Raw genomic sequence first — 22,517 nt, 5'->3', positions numbered from 1 at the left:
CAATACAAATTAAAATAGTGCAAGCTCAGGTGTTTAATAGTCGTATGGCCTGTGGGATGAAACTGTCCCTGAGTCTAGTGGTTTTATTCCTGATGCTGCGGTACCGCCTGCCAGACGGCACAGTTTGTGGCTGGGGTGATGGGGGTATTTTGTAATCCTGAGGGCTTTCTTCCTGAGTCGCTGGGAGTAGAGGTCCTCCATGGATGGCAGCTCCGTCCTGGTGATGTGCTGTGCAGTTTTCACCACCCTCTGTAAAGCCTTATGATTGAGGGCGAGGCAACTGCCATATCGTTTTAGTCAGCCCTAAACTAAAATACTGCATGTTATTATTTGCATTCTGTATTCACTACTGTGACTGTAGTAGAACCATAGTCGTGTTTATCCACAGCAAGCTCTGTGCAATTATCAGATAGTCACCTGTTTTGGGTGTCTGTTGGCCAGGAAGCCACACCCTTTATTGACTTTGTTTCACCAATAGTAAAATGATCGTCAAAGTGAGAGCAGGGGAATTAAGGCCATGTTTTAAAAAACTTTGAAGTCTTGTATCAAAAAGGTAAATTCATAGTTCTAACAAATGTAAATCTCTTCTGAAAAAATAACCATTGTTTCTTCAAAATGATATTCCAATAGATCTAAACTACACCTGACAAAGATGAATGCAACGCTACTTGGTTATGTTTAAGATACAAAATGACTTGGTCTAGGATTAGGGTTTTTGGTCGGAGTTCCAAGTTTGTAGACCCAACTGCTCCAAGGTCCCCTGTGGACTTTGATAAGAACCACATTTTATGTCAGAAATAATTATTATCCCAGAACTTTTCATTTGAGGCTGAATTGACAATGTAGTTTCTTCGTATTGGACCGAACATTAAGCTAGGAGATCAGGCTAGGAGAAAAAACCGGTATGAAGCCTTAAGTGTCTTGAGATGGAGATGAGCCAAGGTTGATAAATTGACTCAAGTGATGCTTACTTGGCCAGTTGGGTCTGAGGACCAGAAGAATGAAAAATAAAACACTGTAGGTTAGGAGTTAGAAATAAGTGAGCTTATCTGACCTCTGCTAATATCTGCTTCAAGATAGCTTCTCAAGGCTACTTCATTCATTACAAATAAAAGCCCATCCCTGCTCTGTGTTAAGCAAGCGTAAACAAATGTAAATCAAAAATGTAAACCAGATGAAAATACTCATAAACCAGTCAAAGGTGTTACTTTAAATAATAATAACTTCCTGATAAGAATATTTTAAAACATTTTAGAGGGAAATTCACTTTGAAAGTTATCTGCAGCTTTGGAGACTATGTGACAATTTTAAAAGACTAATGATTTACTGTCTAAACTGGATGTCCTGGTCAGATCCCAGCCCAAGCTAGATTTTGGTTTATTTGATTACAAATATGTTGCAAATTAGATTTGAACACTAATTGGATTTAATCAAGGCCATGGAAAACAAAAAATCAGATCCTAGGACAACATAGTACCTGGCAAGCAAATTAATTCTGTTTTGAGGTTTTTATTTTGAAGGGATTTGGTAATTCTTGGGATTTGCCTGATTTTATAAATGCATAACCATCAGTTGTATCGCAATGAGGTGGTTGGTTACACGGGATGGCTTATATTCAGCTAAATCAAAAATGATCTACAACATGTGTCTTTATATCGAGTTAACAATCAAGACCAATGAAGAGAATGCTCATATTGACCATGTTAAGTCCCATCACAGAGCACAGTCAAAGTGTTTTTTTTCAGCTCATTGCAAAAGAAAAAAAAATTCATCCACAGAATTGTCACATGTTTTTCTTTAATATATCTGACCGTAGTCAGATATATTAAAGAAAAACATGTGACAATTCTGGTTAGATTTGACGGTGACTTTTAAAAGCTATATCTGTGACAGCAATTTCAAGTCAGTTATTCCCTTCTATCTAGGGCAGGGGTGGGGAACCTTTTTCCTCTCAAGGGCCATTTCAATTTTTCCAACATCCTCAGAGGGCCGTACAAATGATTGAACTCAACCTCTGCTTAAAAAAACTAAAATCACAGCCCATTCATTTGGCCTTTCTTTCATGCTGTGCAAAGAAAAAGCAACCTCTTAATCCAGATATCTTACCATGACTCGCATATGCATGCATGTGCACGGTTGTGGCATGACCACCAAAACAGAAAGTATTTAGTTTCCTATCCATGTGAACATTATTTAAGTGGGGGGGGACCTAACCTCCTCTAGGGGGGTCCGGGGGCATGCACCCCCGGGAAGTTAAAAGCATCAATCTGGTGCACTTTGAGAACAACATTAAGAGATCTATGGATACATCTCTCAACACCCATATGAAACAGAACTGTAAGCAGATTTTCTTTTTCTTTATGGATATTTTACAAATCACTTCCCTTTTAAACTCTATTCTTGTTTATTAATAACAACTTTTTTTACTGTCATATAGTATTTTATACCTGTTTTTCCTTTATTCTCTTATTTTTGTATAACTATAATGATCATATAAAGATGTGCCTTTACCTCACTGGTTGTAGAAAAAGCTTCTTATATTCGTTAGCATAGCTAGCTAACCAGATGCTAATAACAACAAAGTTATTGACTGTATGATCAGTATGTCGGATGAACAGATCGCCACTGGGCTTTAAACTAAAGACACAGCCACGCAAAAACTGCGGCATGTGTACGGCTCCTTATGGGTAGGCTACTTTTAAAAAAATATGGCTACCCTCCTGACATTTATGAAGTGTTGGAGCGGCGTTCTGGTGCTCTCCGGCAGAACTGCACCCGTCATACGAGACATATACCACGTGATGACACGTTAGGTTCGTGTTGTGTTCAAGGACCCTGACCTTGGCCAGAAAAAACAGACACTCGCTTTTTAAATTATTTTGCGGTCTAGATTTCTTTAACATTTTTTCGTGTGTTTATAAATTACCTCGAGGGCCGTATCAAATGGTCTCGCGGGCCGTATATGGCCCGGGGGCCGGAGGTTCCCCACCCCTGATCTAGGGGTGACTGCTGCACGGAAACGGAAATAATACAAAAAAAACCTCTTCATTCCACACATCAGGAAAAGTAGAATAGACAGTATATTATTGACCAATTTATTCAAATAAAAAAACCCAAGAATAAACAAACTATGTGCTTTGCATTTGGCTTCATCCGATTCACTTTGTGCTTGTTTGTCTACAAGTATGTCTTTATAAAATAAGGTTCTGATACCAACAGAACAGGCAATAGCTAATTTTACTGTTCAACGATAATTACATTTTTTATTTCCATAATTTCCAGATGGAATACAAAAAATCTAGCAGTAAAAAAATATTAGGAAAATGTGTACTAGAACAAATCGTGTACCATTCAAAATACAGTGCCACTCCTAGAGTTAGTTGTGACCTTCTCAACATGTAAATATTAGGGAGGCAGCAGTGCATGTGAAGGCAGAAATGCAGGTTAGCCAAGCAGATGTGGAAAACGCCTAATTGATGCTCTTTCTTTTGGCTACTGATCCAAATTGTCTGAAACAGTTGACACTGCACACACATTTTTAAACATTTTATGGGGTGCTGGATTATAACGATGAAAGTAATAAGGTTGTATGAGGCTTTTCTTTGTTTTTTAAGCATGGATTGCTTATTATTAAAGGCCCTGGTCAGATACCAGCTCCAGAGGAAAGAATAATAGGTCCTTTTCAACTAGAGTAATTTGCCCTGTCCTTGCCCTGCTCTACGTTGAGAAACACAACTCATCCAAATCAGCTTGTTAAGTACACAGAGCAGGTGTGGACCCTACTGGCAACAGGAACTTTCAATATAAAGATTTTAATTTAAGGTATAACCAGGCAAAACAGAAAAGAAGAGCATGCCACAAACAAGAATCTGACTTACCAGAACCACAAGACTTAAATAGAGTCTGAACTGAGGGGATGGGTGCAGGTGTTCAGGAGGTCAGGTGGTTGCAGGGGAACAGGTGCAACCAATTAGGCCAGGAGAGAAAGGAAGTGCAAAGAGACATAACACAGGGACAATGTGTTTATCAAATAAAACAGGAAACATAAAAGAACAAAAATCTAAACCATGACACAGCTGCAGCAGGTCAAACAAGGACTACCGTCAGAGCTTTCCCTCAGGGGACTACAAGCTGAAATACAGCCTAACTTCATCTTGATTTCCATTTCTTTGTGTTTCCCTGAGGAAGGCATGACGCAGGAGAATGGAACACTGACTGCAGTTTTTTAAACACACACTCTCTCACCTCCACTTCAGTTACCTACAGCTGCTCATGTAAACCATTAGATATTGTGTTTTCTTAGTAATAAAATACATACAGAGGTTTGTTCCAAACTGGACGCAAATGTTGGTTTCTAAACTGTCCCCCAGATGTTTACCGTGACCTTAAATACACCAAACCCATGTCGAAACGTAACCCTATATAACCCAGGGGCAAAATGTTCTGCTCAGTTTCCCATGTCCTACATAGATTCTCTCTTACCAATGGAGCTTTGCCTTCTGTCAATGGATGTCCTTCTGTCCGCTGGAAACATAAACAGACAAATTAGATTTAGGTTTTTCCAGCATGGAGCACATTTTTTGATAGAGAAAAGGTTTTTCCTTTGGTTCACAGCCCTCAAAAAAGGGCATTTCAGGCTACAGAATGCAGTTCCTCCTCGTGAAATTGACGCATTATGACTTAGCCATGCTGACCTATTTGCATTTTGACTTGAGAACACTTTGTGTGTGTACAGGTCACAGATTTGAGGACAACCCCGGGGTGAGGCGCCACCTGGTGAAGAAGTCCTCACGATGTCTGGTGACACGAAACAGCAGCGGCTCCACGCCACTGAGCACCCTGAAGAAGAAGAGAGCAGCAGATAAGAAAACACATGAGGTTTGAGGGCCCCCCCCATGCTACATGAAACACTTCAATATGCACGCATCATATAACCATAAATGGTCAGTTATCCGAATCATCTTTAAAGCAGTATTAAGAGGAGACTGTACAGGTGAATAGGTACAAATATGTAACTTATAGTTATCACCATGTAACTTTCCCAGTTGATTACATACACTAAGCCAATTTGTTTTATTAACATTTATATTAAATGTCATGGTTAATATAAATGACAACTAATGCAACATTTAGGTGGATTGAGGAGAAATACATAAACATAAATCGTCAGAGGAAAACAAAACACCGAAATGTATATTTCAATGTTTTCTTTCCACTAGTCTGAATGAAGACAACCAAAACAATGAGCTGAAATAGGTTAACTGTTCGAAACACTGCGTTGGATGATAATCATTTATGTGTGTATCACAACATATATATAGCCTCTATATAAATTAATATAGATATTAGCACATTCGTATGTCATTACCTTAAGATACTTGAACATGCTCCTTGTGTTTCGTTTCCATTTTACAGCAAAAATGTCACAAACACACACACACTAACCCAAATGAACCATTGAAAAACATGGTTTTGCCTGTAGTGTTTTGTTTAAGACCAAAACATTAGCTAAGAGTCAAAATAGTTTGAAACACTTTTGTTGGAAAAAAAAAAAGAAGTGCTATCAATACATGCAGCCCTTCATATCACAAAGTCACTTTCCATTGTCGATATACATGTATATACAAACTTGTTAAGTATGACTCCATATAGATAGGTCTCATAAAGGCCAAGTCTCCTGGAGTGCAATCTCAGTTTCACATTCCCATACAGTGACCTGATGAGACCTGAACTTGTGTTCAACCTCAATTTGACAGCAAAAAAGGTCCCAAACACACAAATCAAACGAGTGTTTTATTGTGTTGCTCTGAAAACACTTTGCTAAAAATGAATTATTTGATAGAATGTGAATAAATGTCTCTCCAAAGCATTTGGTTATCCTCTGAGTCCAAATCACTCTCGGATGGATCCAAACCGCTTAGTTAGGTTGCTCCCCATAATGTTTTGTATCCGCTGTATCATCGGATTAGCTGTCTTGGAATTGATATTGTTTTGATTTGAAAAGATATGCAAGAAAGGGGCAGCCAAACGGTTGTGCTGCTGTTTTTTAAACTAAAATAGTTAGTAGGTGTTAACCTTTTTAAACCTAGAACCTGTAGAATATTAAAAGTGAAAGATGTCATTTTCACAGTTTTTATATGTTCGCTCTACTCCGTCTCCAGCTGTTTGTGGAGCTGAACGAGCTGATCGTGAAGGACCATGAAATGCGTTGGAAGGAGCGCGCCAGCTGGATCAAGTTTGAGGAGGATGTGGAGGAGGAGACGGACCGCTGGGGCAAACCTCACGTGGCCTCGCTGTCCTTCCGCAGCTTGCTGGAGCTCCGCCGCACCATCACACACGGTAAACAGCTCCTGAAAGCACCCAGCGGTTTTATGGTCTAATGGTTTCATGTGCAGCTGAAAATACTCACACAAAGATGAGTGGGAAAAGAAGAAGAACTCACCCAGTGTGGTTGGCTCAAGCATCTCAAATAACGAGATAGATTTTCATACATTTACCATGTTAACATGTAACCAAGTACTCAATGTGCATAATACAAAAGGTAAGAGGAAAGAAAAAGACAATTCTGGTGATTCATTTTTTAAACCTGTTCCAAAAGTAAATCTCCAGAAGTACAAAGCTAACGTAAGGCTATAAACAAACTCCATCACATGGCTGGGCTAGTCAGCGCTAAGCTAAAGGCGGCTAATGTTCAGCGTCAGAGACGTGCACACATAGACTCTAGGTAGTGCTTGAGCACCTGCCCGTTTTGCCCTCTTGACAGCAATGTGCCCTTTTGAAAGTTCTTTTTTTACAGTTTTTTTTTTCTCATGGTAACATCGATCAATTCTGGATTAAAAGCTTCTAATATATACAACAATGCCCCAAATGCGAGAGCCGGCTCTTTTAAGTGAACGACGGGAGCCGGCTCTCGCCCGCGAACGAGCCGGTTTTTTGTTTTTTTTGCGGAGGGATCTAGATCGGCTTGAAGGCACATTATGCAATGTGCACATTATCCCGCTTATTACATGGCCACATTCTCAACAAAGTAACGACATGACTCCCAATATTAATTGAAATGCTTTTATGGATTTAGAAAATGATTTTATTGATTTAAAAAATAGTTTTATGTATTGATTTAAATTGACATGCATCCGCTAAGAAAAGTAGTCCGTTGTTACTGTTTGAACTAACGTAGCAACAGCAGGAACTGCTTCGATAGTGTTTTTGAGGAGCTTTTTGATTACAGATTTGAAAACATCGTTGCTTGCTTTAAAAGTAGCACAATTCATTATGTCAAATCTTGGAAAGTATCTAGATATCCCTGCCCTAATGCCAAAGGAACTTCACACTGAATATGTGTCGCCGTTTGATCTATGTCTGGACCGCTGCGTAAAAAGGAGGGTTTCTGCCCCATTACTTCTCTTCTTACTTCTATAAGAATAAAACACGGAGGACGGAGATCTCTTTTTCTCCCCCTCTTCTCCCTGCTGCAGCCCAGCAGCTGATCTCAAAGCACGCTCCCCTCTCCTGCAGGGGGGCGTGGTCAGCTGCAGCTCACAGAATCAGCCACTGCCAAAAACAGCGCTGGAAAGAGCAAATAGAGCGAAATGAGGCATGGCTAAAATGCAGGATCTTTTTGGTCTATATAGTCTATATTTTTTTATATAAAAAAAGATATTTATATACTTTATATAGGTCGATACAGTAACCCCTTATCTGTTTTGTGTAGCGTGGTTCTACAAGCAAGTCAATGCATTCATTGGGTGGTATCAGCAGTGGCGTTTTTATATGTACAAAAGTGGTGGGGCACAAAACACTCAGATGTCTATAAGCTTCTGCAGTGAGGTTCATGGCTGGTGAGGCACTGGCACTGACTCTTCAGGTTTACAAATATTATATTTTGACCTAAATCAAAATATAATATTATTTTCAAAAGCTTTTTTTGTCTGATGCTTCAATTCATTTTAAACAGACAGTTCAACAGAAGGATACCCAAAAAAAATTAATTTAATTATTCAAATATTGAATTGTTCTCTCTTAGTAAGATCCCATTTTCAATAAAATTGCAGTCTTACCTTGACTTGAAGATGAAGTCCATTTGCCTATCCTTCTGGACAAAAATCTCTATTACTTTTTTGTAAAAGTCCTCCTTATGTTCTTGTAGTTTCAAAAGTCTATCATAAATCTAATCTAATCAATAGATTTATGATTCGAAAATTATAAAAGTAGGGTAGACATGTGGATATTATCCGGCTGAACAAAACGTGCAATTATCTAACAGGTTTGTTTCCCACAGATCTTATTTGGAGCTATTTTCTAAAATCCTATGGAGAAATATCATTGCTTTTTTGTCGAAGGAAGCCATGCGCAGCTTACTTCCGGGTTTTAGGATGCGTCACTGCAGCTCTCTCGTCTCCTCCACACACCACACTTTTCGCGGCACACGTACTTACAGCCAATCAGCTCTGAATGATGTGAGATGACGTATGGTGGGGATGGCAGCTCTATGCCCCTATGGTCATTATTTTTTTGCCACACACATTAAATAGGAAAATATTCTGGGCATGCGCAGTGTAGTTTTTACAGTCACCGTTCACTTAGACATAGAGAAGGAGGGGCAGGATCGGGTTTTGTCCCACATGGCTCAAACAGCTCAATAGGCACACACTGTGGACACTAATTAGAAGAACACAGACTAAAACAGCAATGTACAGACGAATCAGATGATTAAACATGATCTTAAAATATATTTTATATTTTTTTTAATTTATTTTTTGCATTTTGTTGTAATCATTATTTTTAATACTTTCTACTGACACTAGGTGGGGCTGTGCCCCACCTGCCCCTAATGACCAGTCGCCACTGGGTATCAGAGAGTTACAAGGGTCTGTAAATGCAATGAAAACAATTGGCCACAGCAAATCATTTATATTAAACATGTAATTTTTACTTTTGAATACTTCAGTACAAAGGATATATTGAATAATTTAAGTGATATATGTGTACACATATAAATCATTAGTCAAAACAGGGCTACATTTGATTTAATTAAAAGGTATAATATGTGGTAAACTGAAGGGCCGTTTGGGAGCCGAAAGAGCCGGCTCTTCTTGGTGAGCTGAGCCAAATGATCCGGCTCACCAAGAAGAGCCGGAATTCCTATCACTAGTGCTCTGGCTGCAGCCCCTCCCTTCCCTGCTCTCAACGTGAACGCGCAGCGCGCAGAGCTTACAGTCAGACAGGCCACGGCGGGTGTGTGGTGCAGCAGCACGCAGCAACACGATTAAAAGTGCCCTAGTGACGACCAAGTAAGTAACCACCAGGTAACAAATACAACGAGTGTATTGTTTAATCCCCTAAATCAGATGCCAAACTAAACTATACAGGGTTCGTACGGTCATTGAAAACCTGGAAAAGTCATGGAAATTCAAAATGCAAATTCCAGGCCCTGGAAAAGTTATGGAAAACAATATTTTTCCAAAAGTTTTGGAAAAGTCATGGAAATGTAACAAGTTGCGTCAAATATAATTTACATTTTATCTAATCGCCGAAATAATCTGCAGTCGCGAGCTGTTATGTGCCATCATGACGCGCATGGTGTTCTTTTTTAATATATGAAGCGCGAGCTGTGTGCTCGAGTCTTCTTGCCTGTCGGGCCGGCTGAACTCTGCTGCTCCGGGATGAGGGTCAGCTACATTATCTACGGTGTGTTCGTTAACTGTGCGGAGTCACTGTGGCACAGACTGAGCCGCTGGTGAACAGCTGTTAGAACGGGCCGTTCAGGTGTTCAGAGCAGAGCGGCAGAGCGTGATGTGAACTGAAAAGTTTTTCTGTTGCAATATCATTGTCACTATCTGCTAACGTTAGCTTTAGCCTTCGTTTTCTAATAGTTTTTTTCATAGGCTATAAACAGAGGTGGTATAAGTATAGAGATTGTAGGCTACTAGAGTAAAAGTAGAAGTATACTCAGATCTTGTACTTTAGTAGAAGTACTCAGATCTTGTACTTAATAAAAGTTGAAGTACTCAGATCTTGTACTTGAGTAAAAGTAGAAGTACCAGAGTGTAGGAATACTCTGTTACAGTAAAAATCCTGCATTCAAAATGTTCCTCAAGTGAAAGTAGAAAAGTATTATAAAAATACTAAGAGGCATGAAAATACATTTTCAAAATGCTCAACAGTGCTGCCAAAATTATAAACTGACTGCTACACAATTAAAAATAAATACTTTTATATATTTCTATTAGATGTAACTCTTTGGCGTTTCTGTTATTATTACCTGCTGCTTTAGTTGTTTTGACTGCTAAAATCCTCTGTTATTCCTAATTTTAAAGCTGATATTCCGTGGGGTCGGGGGGCTCGGATCCTTGTCACCTTTTTCATACCTGATGAGTTTGCATCCCTGACTACAGTTGCTTTAGCGTGTAGAAGCTAGTAAGCCTACTATTTGATTTGTTTTAGATAGGCATCTGCATCAGACTATTGAAATAAATATATATGCAATTACGACATACAAGATGTGCCTTTAATAAATCTCACACTGCTAAGGCAGCCGGCGGTTCCACCAGGGGCGTCAATCCCGGGGGGGGGGGATTTCGTCCCCCCCTTAGCTTCAGATTGGACCCCCCTAAGTCATTTAGAATAATACAAATAAATGTTAAAATAATTAATATTTTGATAATAAATCAGTAAAATCAGGCAAAAATAAGAATTAAATAACATAACCCTAACCTAATCCTAACCCTAAAACCGAAATAAAGTAACCAAAAACCGAAAATAAACTAACAAAATCCGCCATTATCCGGCAAATTTTTGCGCACAATTTCGGAGCGCACAATTTCGGCGCGACCGCCACGACGACTCAGAAGGTGCCCTTTTTTTTCTCTTGAGCACCTGCCCCTATAAATGTCTGTGCACGCCACTGTTCAGCGTGATGACATGCAGGGCTGCCAACACGCATTGAGCATGAGAGTCACGCAATTAACACATATCTCACGCACTCACGCCACACATGCCTTTCCTCACATTACGTTTTCGTCCAAAATAAATGTATATAAAATTATAAATATAAAAATAAAGTGAAGGAACAGCAAACCGAGCGGTCTACGAAATGAGACGGTCTGGTTTACGGAAGACTTCCTATTTGCATCACCTGACACCCGCGTTCCCAGCACTGTCGCCTAGCAACCTGGACAGTGACACCCTGTTCTTCATATTTTACAGGTGACAGGTGTGGGCCGGTTTGATAGACTCTCCACCAGGGTTGGAGTTATGTGGGAGCCAATGGGAGCTGGGCTCCCATAAGGAGGGGTCTGAGCTCCCATGAAAGTTATTTAGGCTACGTTAACGAGGTAAATCGGCTAAAAGAAAAACACTTCGTATTCCCTCTTGAATGACAATATGCCTGCACTCAGGGATGTAGTGCTGCCGCCGGAGAGCACCGGGACGCCGCTCCGAGCGAGAGAGAGAGAGAGAGCGCACAGTACCTGGCGTTGTTGTTGTTATCTCAGTGGTTCTCAAACGGTTTGGTCACAATTTATGTAAACAATTATTTCCGAGGCACACCTTCAGATCATTATAGTTATAAAACAATAAGAGAATACATGAAAAACAGTTATGAAACACAATATGACAGTAAAACAAGAATACAGTTTAAAAGGAGTGATTTGTAAAATATCCATAAAGAAAAAGTAAATCTGTTTACAGTTCTGTTTCAGAGATGTTGAGAGAGGTATCCAAAATTCCACTTTACCCCTGCATACACCTACTGTATACAGGTATGTGAGCTGATTATCGAGCCTTCATTGTAAGAGTCGCGGGTACACTGTGTATGTGCGTATTCAACTGTAGCACCCGGTACATTAATGGGAAACCCTAAATGTTTGAGCACCCTCTGAAACGTCAAGCTACCCCACAGCACCCCCAAAACTAAATATCTGGCGCCGCCACTGGTTTATGGAAGCGACCTCTAATTTATTAGAGTTAATCCCTGTCAAGTTATGTTTGTACATGTTTTATGTAAATAGTTTGTACATGTTCAATACATTTGTAACACTGGACACATGAAAGTTTCTTTTTTTTGTTCAACTAAACTACTAATTCCTGCAAGCCTATAACTGAAGCACAACTTTTTGTGTATGTGCACGAGACTACAGGTGACATAATCACAGCAAACAACACGATTTAGATCAGACAGAGATACATTAGAATAGTTATTAAACAATCTGGTGTTAGCATTCTGTTTGGATCCTGATCTCCCTGTTTCTTCCTCCCCCAGGGGCCATCCTGCTGGACCTGGAGCAGAGCACTCTGCCCGGCATCGCCCACCTGGTGGTGGAGACCATGATCATCTCCGATCAGATCAGAGCTGAGGACAGATCCAGTGTCCTCCGGGCTCTGCTCCTCAAACACAGGTCAGTCACCAGGCTAACAGTAACTAGTTTCATAAAGCTGGTCAAACTATAAAGTGAATATTGCAAAAGTAAAAAATGCATAAATACAAAGTCATGGAGATAATTGATCATCTCCATGACTCCAAAGAAATTAGGCATTCACTAATTAGACTATATTCGATTTTTCAACAGGCTACACTGGTTCAGGAATGCTGTTATAGAGTTTTAGCACAATTATAAATGTTGCTTTGATTCATTATTAAAGGTCCCATGTCATGGCCATTTCTACTGATCATAATTCCACTGTTGAGGTATTCTAGAATATATTTATACTGTGCAATTTTCCAAACTCACATTGGTTTCTCATACAGCATCTCTGTAAAGTATGTGTATTCACCGGTATTCACTCTCGTCTCTGTCCTAAACGGCTTGTTGGAGCTCCTGGCCCCCCTCCCTGTGAGCCCAGTGTGCTCTGATTGGTCGGGACGTTGAGAGGCTCGTTGCTGCGATCTGCTGCGAGGAGCGGACAGGCTTCCGGGTCTGCGATACAGCGAGAACAAGCTAAACTCATCCTGAGCACACACAAACACTCACAGCCGAAGTAAAAACAATAAGTGTGTCTTGATATTGAGCAAGAAAAAGGTTTATAACGCTGTGAGCATGGGTCTGCGGAGAGCATTTCTCCGCGATCCCAACGTAGTCCGAAAAACGTTTACCCATTTAAACAGTCGTGGTAGATATTGTTTGTTTTAAACATCATAAATACACAAACAACAATGAATTGAAACAGGTTGTGTACGAATCAGGTTGTGTACCCGAATCTCCCGCTGGTCCAAACAAAGTAGGAACAGCATCGTTCTTCAGTGCCCTACGCTGTACATATCCAGCATCGCTGAAAGGTTTGGGAAGCTTTGTTTCGTGAAAGGCTGGCAGAGGGGTGTGGCCTCTGGGTATTCCACATGTCACAGTACCCAGGAAGTAAACAATGGAAAATGAGAAATCTCTATCGAGGCGTTTCTGGGGCAGCATAGACTGTGTTGGAGTTTTACTCGCTACAGGGTGTACTTTGAGGGTTTTTGACTCTGCAGACCGTTTAAATGCAGAAAAACCAAAGGGACGGGAAATAACCGGAAAAGTATGACATGGGCCCTCTAATACTGGCAACTAGTGTTTAGTTGACACATTTCTAGTGAACAATAGCACTGCATTTCCTGCTATTACTTCATAAGTCTATTCATCCTTAGCCAGTAAAGTGCTCTAAATTGTGAAGCTGCAACAGTTGAAAATGTCCAGTGTATTAGCAGTCACTACATACAGCGAGTCCCAGTTCAAACTCAAAATATACAAATACTGCAATATGTTTATTTGCTGGGAACAATCACTATTGTTTAACCTTACTCAACAATAGTGAGTGACTTAACATTTAACTTGAAGATTATTATTTTAATATTAATAAGCACATTTAACGTGCCATTACTTGTCTGCTTAATGTGGGCACGTTATTTTTGACTTATGTTTGATGTATGAGGACTCTTATACTGTCTTTTATAGGTTTGATCTAAATGCCTGAACCAGCACTTCTAATTGCAGGGTTTGTTTGTAGTGTTACTTACCATGGCAACATATCTGGATTTCATCCTATTTAATACCAAAGTTAGAGGACTTCAGGTGATTCTTTATCCGTGTTTGTACCGACCTGTCAGTGTCTTGTAGTGAGGATGCAGCTTTGTTAACTATTTCAATGTGCTGTAGGTATGGCAGCATGATAAATCAAATCTTCCTCTCCTCCTTCTAAGTACTCATTTTCCGGCTGTGTAGTTATAAAAAAAAAAAGAGGCAGGCTAAGGGAAAGTGAACAGGGAATTTCCAAATTGTGACATTTAACAACAGTTGGCTAATCGTCAGTGTACTTCCCCGGGGTTGACTAAAGTTGCAAATGTTGAGACTGTGCTGTAGCTGCACTGAGCCGTAAAGTCTTCAGATTAAAAGTGTGAGTCTCCTGCGTGTGAGCAATCCTGGCCCTTTAATACAGGTGTTAAACACATAGTATCTGTAAAATGTGCTTTCTCTGATAGATTTACTTTCAATCTGATGGTAATAATTATGATGGACAGGTTGATCATCCCGAAAAATAATTTCAACCCATCAAAATCACTATTAATCGTCAATTATAGCAGATGTTTTATAAAATAAACTATATTCAAATTGGCACCAGTAGTTTAAAAAATGTATAATAAGCTGCTGAGAAATAGTTTTATGTAGTTTAAACATGTCATAAATCCCCATTTTAATATCTATTTAATATTGCTCTAAAATCATTACTTTAAAACAGCTGTATTTGTCTTAAGTCTTTGCCAAAAACTAAACTTACAAGATTTATTTGAACAAATAACAATAACGTTATCATTTACCTTCATCAAATACAAATTCACTGAATAAAGCTTGAACGCATCATACTGTAACTCAATGGAACCAAGCAGGACAGTAGCCTACTTCCCACCAGTTGCTAACTGCTAATACTAGCTATCTCTCCTTCTGCGGATTTGTCGTTACTGTAACATGTAACGGCCCTGTTCATTACTACAGACCAAGAATAAGAAACACAGTGATATAAGCGTGTAAAAACATATTAACTAGCATGAAACCACCCTTTTAAACGATTGTTTTACTTTTCATAAATCTTGACTCAGTAGCCTATGTGTTTGGGTTTGAAGTCAGACAGACTTAAAACACAGGATTTAGGATGAAAGCAAATAAAGCTGTCAGCAGAACTTGTTATTTTATCCTTTAAGGTATTTCTTCTCGATTTGTGGTTCTGCCTGAGCTGGTTTTTTTCAGCTAACCGTGTTAGCCACTGTTGTTATCAAGTTTGGTGTGTTTGTTTGGAAATGATTGGGTGTGATGATGTAAAAGAGCAGTAGGCCTATTGCTTGGTAGTAGAGGTTGCAAGGGACTGGATATCAAGGCACCCAACAACTTGTTTTTAAGGTGTCAGGACCTTAATATGAAAATTAAATTAGTAAGCACACACAACTTCTTTGAGGACATTATCGTTCAAAGCAAGTGTTCGTAAATACCAGAGGGGATAGTTAGATCACATCCTGCACGCTGCTAAATTTAACATCAACATGACATGTCATCTCCACTCTACAGCTCTCTCAAATGGTTCCCACTTATTGATCGGCAGTTGCATTGACATGACAGCTAAACTGACCTGACAATTACGGTCAATGGAACATGCGAGTAGTGCTTTATAGATTTTTCTCAGTTATATAACCAAAGAAAACAAGTGAAGTAAATGTAGGCTGTCAAATTGAATTAACAGAGGAAAGTTAAGCCATGCCTGTCAGGAATACAGATGTTGTTTTCATGCTCACTCATTCCCCAGTTTGTATCTTGTGTTCAGGGATCGCTTTAAATGATATTCCGTATTTAATGGTCATTCAAAACAGATCATTTGCAATGCATGCCTGGACAAGGATTCATTTTTAAACCCAATTGAATTATAGTTGATTATTTAGCACAACACTTTATACACCCAAAAATCAAGAAAGATAACATTAAAGCTTTGATTTCAAAATCAGTTTAGTTTTTACTGTAAAGTTACATTAAAATGTACATCTGTCGCACCAAAACAACAAAGATAATGTGATTCAGTATTAACTTAAAGTTCAACTAGGAGGTTTACCTTTCAAAATGGCTGCCATAGTGAGACGGATTGAGCAAAATAACCAAGTTAAGGAATAGACTCAATCCGATCAGGTTATTTGGATGTTGCTGAATTTTCTCAAGATACTTTTGACATTTGATCTTTGATTATATCCAACCCAGTCTCACAGCATTTTGTGTTATAGTCACGAAATGTAATCTATTGATTCGTGTTCACCAACACGATTTTCCTCTTTTTTTTGTGTCACACAGAACGATTTTAAAAGCAATGTATTTCTATTGGTAGTATGTTTCGTGCCTGCACCACGTCTTTTTGTCCGTTCGGGTCTTGGAAGACCGGAAGCTGTGGGGTTCATAAAAACATGTTCTTACTCAATATCAAGCCACGATTATTGTTTTTATTTTAAATTGTATAATGTCGGACTTTTTTTGCCGTCCGTGAGGAAAATAAATGGGGCTCAGAGCCTCAGAATACTGAAATATGTATTTTTTTAATCTTAAGTCCATTTGTTGTTCTTTTCTAAATAACACACTGTTATTTACAATTATCCTTGTTTTTATCTATTTGTTTAATTCTATAATCTCTGGCTTTTTTGTCGTCCATCAGGAACTGAATTTCAAAATAAAGTCATTAATAGTATTATGTATGAAAATATTTTGTCTATTAACTATGGCACCGGGTCATGTTATGACTGTCTTTCCTATGTTGCTGTGGGGTTTAAAATATAAAAACAGTAATAAGTCATAAGCCAATAAGTAATAAGCCTTATCAGCCATAACTATCAACAGAATTGCGTTGCCAGTCAACAGCTTGGGGTGAAAACGAGGGGTTACATATGGTAACCCTTGTTATATAAGCACAGGCGGAGCCCTCTACTGGACTCCATAGGTACTACCCTTTGATCATATCATGCAAGCATTCATCCACTGAGACTTCTATAACCGTAGCCGGCCCGGGGCGGGCCTACCTGAATGCGCGCGCATCTCACCGTATAAAAGGAGGCCTCGCCTCCTGACTGTCATCCTCTTCAGCGAGCGGCATAGGACCAACAGGGCCCCCGAGTAGAGGGCTCCGCCTGTGCTTATATAACAAGGGTTACCATACATAACCCCTCGTTATATCTCTCACAGGCGCCCCGATGTATACACGCGCTGTCCGTCCAACAACACCATTCCACCCCACTGCCCCTGACCGGCTTTCTGTTAGCAGCCGCTGCAACCGCACCCTCCTTTACCCTCGGTTGTGACCGTGGAGAAGTCTGGGCCGCGGCTGACAGAGCACACTCCAACGCGCTTACCTCGCGAAAAGTGTGCTCGGAAAACAGTGCTGAGGGCTCCCCCCCCCGCCCATAGGCAGACAGAGAGAGTCCCCAGCCCTGTATGGGCTCACTGTGCACCACCTTCGTCCCGATTCCCTAAGGAGCATGGGGAGAGCGCAAGTGACCCCATGTCCCCCACACTCAGACACTGACCCTGTGAGAGGAGAGCCCTCCAGCCCTGTATGGGCCCAGTGCGCACTACGTCCCCCGGGACCCTCGAGGGGGGGCCCGGAGAAAACGTAAGCGCATGACGCCCGGGGAGGGGGCAGATGCCGCACTTTGGCCTGTAACAGGGCTGCGGTGGATCCCGCTCTAGCTGCCTGGATAGACTGAATAACTCTGTCAGACAATCCACCCTGTCTCAGCCTGTCCCTCTCAGGAGCCAAGCCTGGAGAGGGTTGCACCTTCCTCTTGAGGCATCGTCCCCCAGAACTGGCGGAGAATCGGAGTGTGTGTGTGGTGTGTTGTGTGTGTGTGTGTGTGTGTGTGTGGTGGTGTGTGTGGGGTGTGTGTGTGTGTGTGTGTGTGTGTGTGTGTGTGTGTGTGTGTGTGTGTGTGTTTGTTGTGGTGTGTGTGTGTGTGTGTGTGTGAGTGTGGGTGTGTGTGTGTTGTGTGTGTGTGTGTGTGTGTGTGTGTGTTGTTGTGTGGTTTGTGTGTGTGTGTGTGTGGTGTGTGTGTGTGTGTGTGTGTGTGTGTGTGTGTGTGTGTGTGTGTGTGTGTGTGTGTGTGTGTGTGTGTGTGTGTGTGTGTGTGGTGTGTGTGTGCAGCCTTTTGTGTTTCTGCCCCTGCCATTCCCCGCACAAGGTTGCACCAGTGTTGATGAATTCAAGCACCGCCCCCTGTCTGCTCTCACATTCCCACATTATGTTTTGCGGGAAACCAATCTTTATTTGTTTCCCACTCTATCCAAGCTGGCACATTTGGGGCAAGACACAATAAATAAGGCTTCGCCAGTTTGGATCCTTATCACAACTGATCAAGATGGCCAAAGATTCTCTGCTCAGAGGGCCTTGCAAATGATTTGGAAGAGAGAGAACCATTGGATGATGAGGTAGAGGAAGAGGAAGATGTTTCAGAATGTGAGGATCACATTTCTGAGATTCTGAGTCTGACAGTGACTTTGAAGAAGAGGATGAGATTGAGCATCAGCTAGTTACAAAGAAAAGACGAGCCACAGTACCAGCCGGTCAGTGGGAAAAAAAACAAATAGCACTTTAATTCATTAATGTGGATCTAACAAATGTAAAATATATATGCTGTTTATATTGCTTGTAATTGAGATGAAGTGAACATCTGTTGAGTATTTGAACATAAAATAGTTTTAATTGTGTTGAATTGAAGCCCACAAAGGTAGTGGGTCCACCACACCCCACGAACACTGACTGAGTAACAAAAATATGAACACCATACAAGGGTTAAAAATCGTTCTGTGTGACACGAAAAAAAAAGGGGAAAAATCGTGTTGGTGAACATGAATCAATAGATTACATTTCGTGACTATAACACGAAATGCTGTGAGACTGTGTTGTTATGTCGGCACAAAAGGGGGTAAGGACATTTATAGCCATTTTAACCATGAATCTTAATAACTTTGGTTGTAAAAACCAGCACAAAGGATTAACAAACTACATTCTCATTAGCCTTAGCTTGTCCCAATTACACTGAACAAAAATATAAACGCAACACTTTTGTTTTTGCTCCCATTTTTCATGAGATGAACTCAAAGATCTAAAACATTTTCTATTTACACAAAATAATCATTTCTCTCAAATATTGTTCACAAATCTGAAAACATCTGTGATAGTGAGCACTTCTCCTTTACCGAGATAATCCATCCCACCTCACAGGTGTGGCATATCAAGATGCCTTAGGCTGGCCACAATAAAAGGCCACTCTGAAACGTGCATTTTTACTTTATTGGGGGGGGTCCGAAAACCAGTCAGTATCTGGTGTGAGGGGTAGGGTAATGTTGTGAATCGAGTGGCCTGTGTTTGTCGTCCATAACATACGCCTGCCCATACCATAACCCCACCACCACCATGGGCCACTCGATTCACAACATTACCCTAACCCTAACCCTAACCCTCACACCAGATACTGACTAGTTTTCTGACCCCCCCAGACCCCCCCCAATAAAGCAAAACTGCACGTTTCAGAGTGGCCTTTTATTGTGGCCAGCCTAAGGCACACCTGTGCAATAATCATGCATAATAAGTGTTGCGTTTATATTTTTGTTGAGTGTAGCAGATGATAGCATGCTTACACACTGAACTAAGTTAGGGGACATAAACATTATACCTGCTAACCATCAGATGGTTAAATTGTCATTGTGAGCATGTTAGCATGCTAACATTAGAATGTAGCATGTCTTTCATGTAGACTCTAAGCCTCACATAAAGGTTGCTGTTAATTCCCACTTGCAAACATTTATACATTTTTCGAAATACGTTTTTGTTATCATTATTTATCAGCAGTTCTGGATCTTTTGATATTCAGATGAGATTTGTACCACAAATGTTTCCTTTTAGAAGACTGAGTTTGCCCATTTGTCGTATACTTGTGGGTGTTCAAACGTATTTATTCTGTGAACTTTTCAGACTTCTTGTGCATGATGGCTTAAAAGTAATTTTATCAAATGCTATGATTAAATGAACAGCTACTAAAATGACTAAATGGAGTGTGATCCTTTTGAAACACTTTCAGTAATATATATTTTAGTTTTCCAAGGAATTTATTCTATCGCTATGTCTCTGTATACAGCTCTCCCAAGCCACTGGTCCAGCATTCTCTCTCTGGCTCCCCCTCTTTTATGCCAGAATGGTACAGCCTGGGTTTGATCATTAACATATATCTTGCATGGACAATGTTTCAGTGTGATACAACTTCAAAAGTTTGAGTTATGCCAGTAGATGAAAGTCAATAATCCAATATTACTTACACTGTGGTGACAAATGTGTTGTTTCACTAAAACCTAATGGATGTATTTTGACCGCACAAAGCGAAACAACAGATGCACACAGAATAAGCTGTCCAGCCTTAACAGCATGCTATCATGGGTTTTTTCCATCTTTCACAGCCTTTCCACATAAAGACCAGCATGTCACTGGCTGCTTCCACAACCGAGTAAGAAAACCTGTCATTAGAGTCATCACCAGATATCAGATTTATGACGTGGAGAGGCACACATTGAGGTGATGCTAAGATGTAGCTCATCGCTTACTCAGACCACTTTAAAGATCCTCTGGAAACGTCTCGAGCACAATTCACTACAGTGTCACACCTCGTTCTTTTGTCTCCGGGTGCTGTCACGTCCAATTTGGCCGACGTCTTATTGGTCCTTGCGGGCCTAATGAGGTGATGTCACAATTGGACTGAGCATGAGCAGTAATGTGTTAAAAAGTCCTGGCTAGAGTGACACATTAAATACTTCTCTGTTTGAGGGAGAGAAATGTGCTACACAGATTGGGCTCCGGCTTTTGTATTGATGCTCTAATGCAAATATCACGTTTAAATAAAAATGAATGTGTCAACTCAGATTGACTCTTTAGAGATTTCTTAATATTGCATTAAAATATGGTTTAATTTGGAAGGATTTTTGTGGAGGACTTTTTTTTAAATGTATGATCTGCATTGGAAATGCATGAGGTAAAGCTCTTGGAAGTACATTTGGTAAAAAGGAATCCCAGCTGTGCTGTCATTCGTAGTATATAAATCAGGGGTATTCAACTAAAATTCAACGAGGTCTAGTTAGAGAAAATCTCCCCATGCAAAGGCCCGGAACTTCAAAATGTCTAACTTGCTTTATGAATTAGTGTGATATATATTGAAGTAGCCTGTAGCTTTATCAACGTCTGCATGTAATCAACAACTGACTGCCAATCAAATAAAGAAACTGGGGTTACGTACTGTAACCCAGCTTCTATGAGTATAGGCGCAGACCTCTAAGGCTATCGCTATTGGGTAATCCCCACTGCATGTGTGCAGCACTGACAGACTTATTCCACGCCCACCTATGAGGTGGGCCCCACCTCCAGGCTCAATTCCGTATAAATAGGAAGTAGGCCCTACAATACACTCCAACAGCTTTTCTTCAGCTATTCGCGGAGCCAGTGGGGCCCGAACCTTAGAGGGCTGCGCCTATACTCATAGAAGCTGGGTTACATTACGTAACCCCAGTTATATTTCGTATAAGGCTTCGCCCTCTAAGGCTATCGCTATTGGGTTAAGGGCGAAGCAGGATGTAGTCTACGCCCCACTGGTTCCGTCCGTTACCAGAAGCACAAAAACACACCTACTCAATTAATAACCCATGTCCATTTCGCCATGCGTAAATGGAGCATCACATTCCCAGGGAATATAGCATTAAAAAATGAATATTCTCCATCAGGGAACAAAGGTAGGCTTACTCAGGCTACCTGTCGTTTATAAAAAAGTAGATATCGAGTCTCACTTGTTAAAACGAACAAGAGAGGGGAAAAAAGGCAGCTCTCTAAGTGCCGACAGGCAGGAGAGAGGGCATGCAATTGAAAAACCCAGACATTACTCATTCTGGCAGGCTATTCAGTACTGAATGTGTCAGAGAGGAATGGGAGACATCCCTCAAATACAAACAAATAAAAGAACAGGGGAGGACCAAGATGCAGCAGTGCAAATGTCTTTCACTGTCATTCCTCCGTGCAACGCCGTAAAGGAGGTGAGGAGGAGTAAAGAAACCATCCAAAGTTATCACTCTCGATCTAAACGAGCTTGTGATAACCTTTGGCATAAAAACCGGGTTAGGGCGCAAAACAGCTAAGCTGCCATCTCCTTGGATCCGGAGACATGACGGAGCCACAGAGAGAGCAGACCAATCACTCACCCTTTAGCTGATGTCAGAGCCAAGAGCAGAGCTACTTTGGCTGACAAAAACTTCAGGGGAACCTGATCTAAAGGTTCAAATGGAGCTTTACTCAGTGCGCGTAACACTAAAGCCAAAACCCATTGAGGCGCCAAAGCGCGTGACACAGGTCTGAGTCTCTGTGCTCCCCGTAGAAAACGTTTGTCAGAGGGTGACTACACACCGTGCTGACACCAATCTACGTGGCAAGATGAAATGGCAGCAGCAATATGTTTCGAGCCGTGCTAGCCATTCCTGTCCAGCAACAGCTGGAGGAAC

General features: G+C 40.7%; 1 protein-coding gene across 1 annotated transcript in view; it reads left to right on the top strand.

Moving 5' to 3' along the window:
• LOC117549488 (anion exchange protein 3-like) overlaps positions 1-22,517 on the top strand; it is a 121,055-nt gene that overhangs the window by 52,997 nt on the left and 45,541 nt on the right. Inside the window, 3 exon segments of the mRNA XM_034221453.1 lie at positions 4,736-4,878; positions 6,162-6,339; positions 12,260-12,395. Of these exon segments, the coding sequence (XP_034077344.1) occupies positions 4,736-4,878; positions 6,162-6,339; positions 12,260-12,395 (457 nt within the window).

Source organism: Gymnodraco acuticeps, unplaced genomic scaffold, assembly GCF_902827175.1.
Source record: "Gymnodraco acuticeps unplaced genomic scaffold, fGymAcu1.1, whole genome shotgun sequence".
Lineage (NCBI taxonomy): Eukaryota > Metazoa > Chordata > Actinopteri > Perciformes > Bathydraconidae > Gymnodraco > Gymnodraco acuticeps.
Note: the sequence above shows the minus strand (reverse complement) of the source record. Positions and strands in the feature narration are given on the sequence as shown.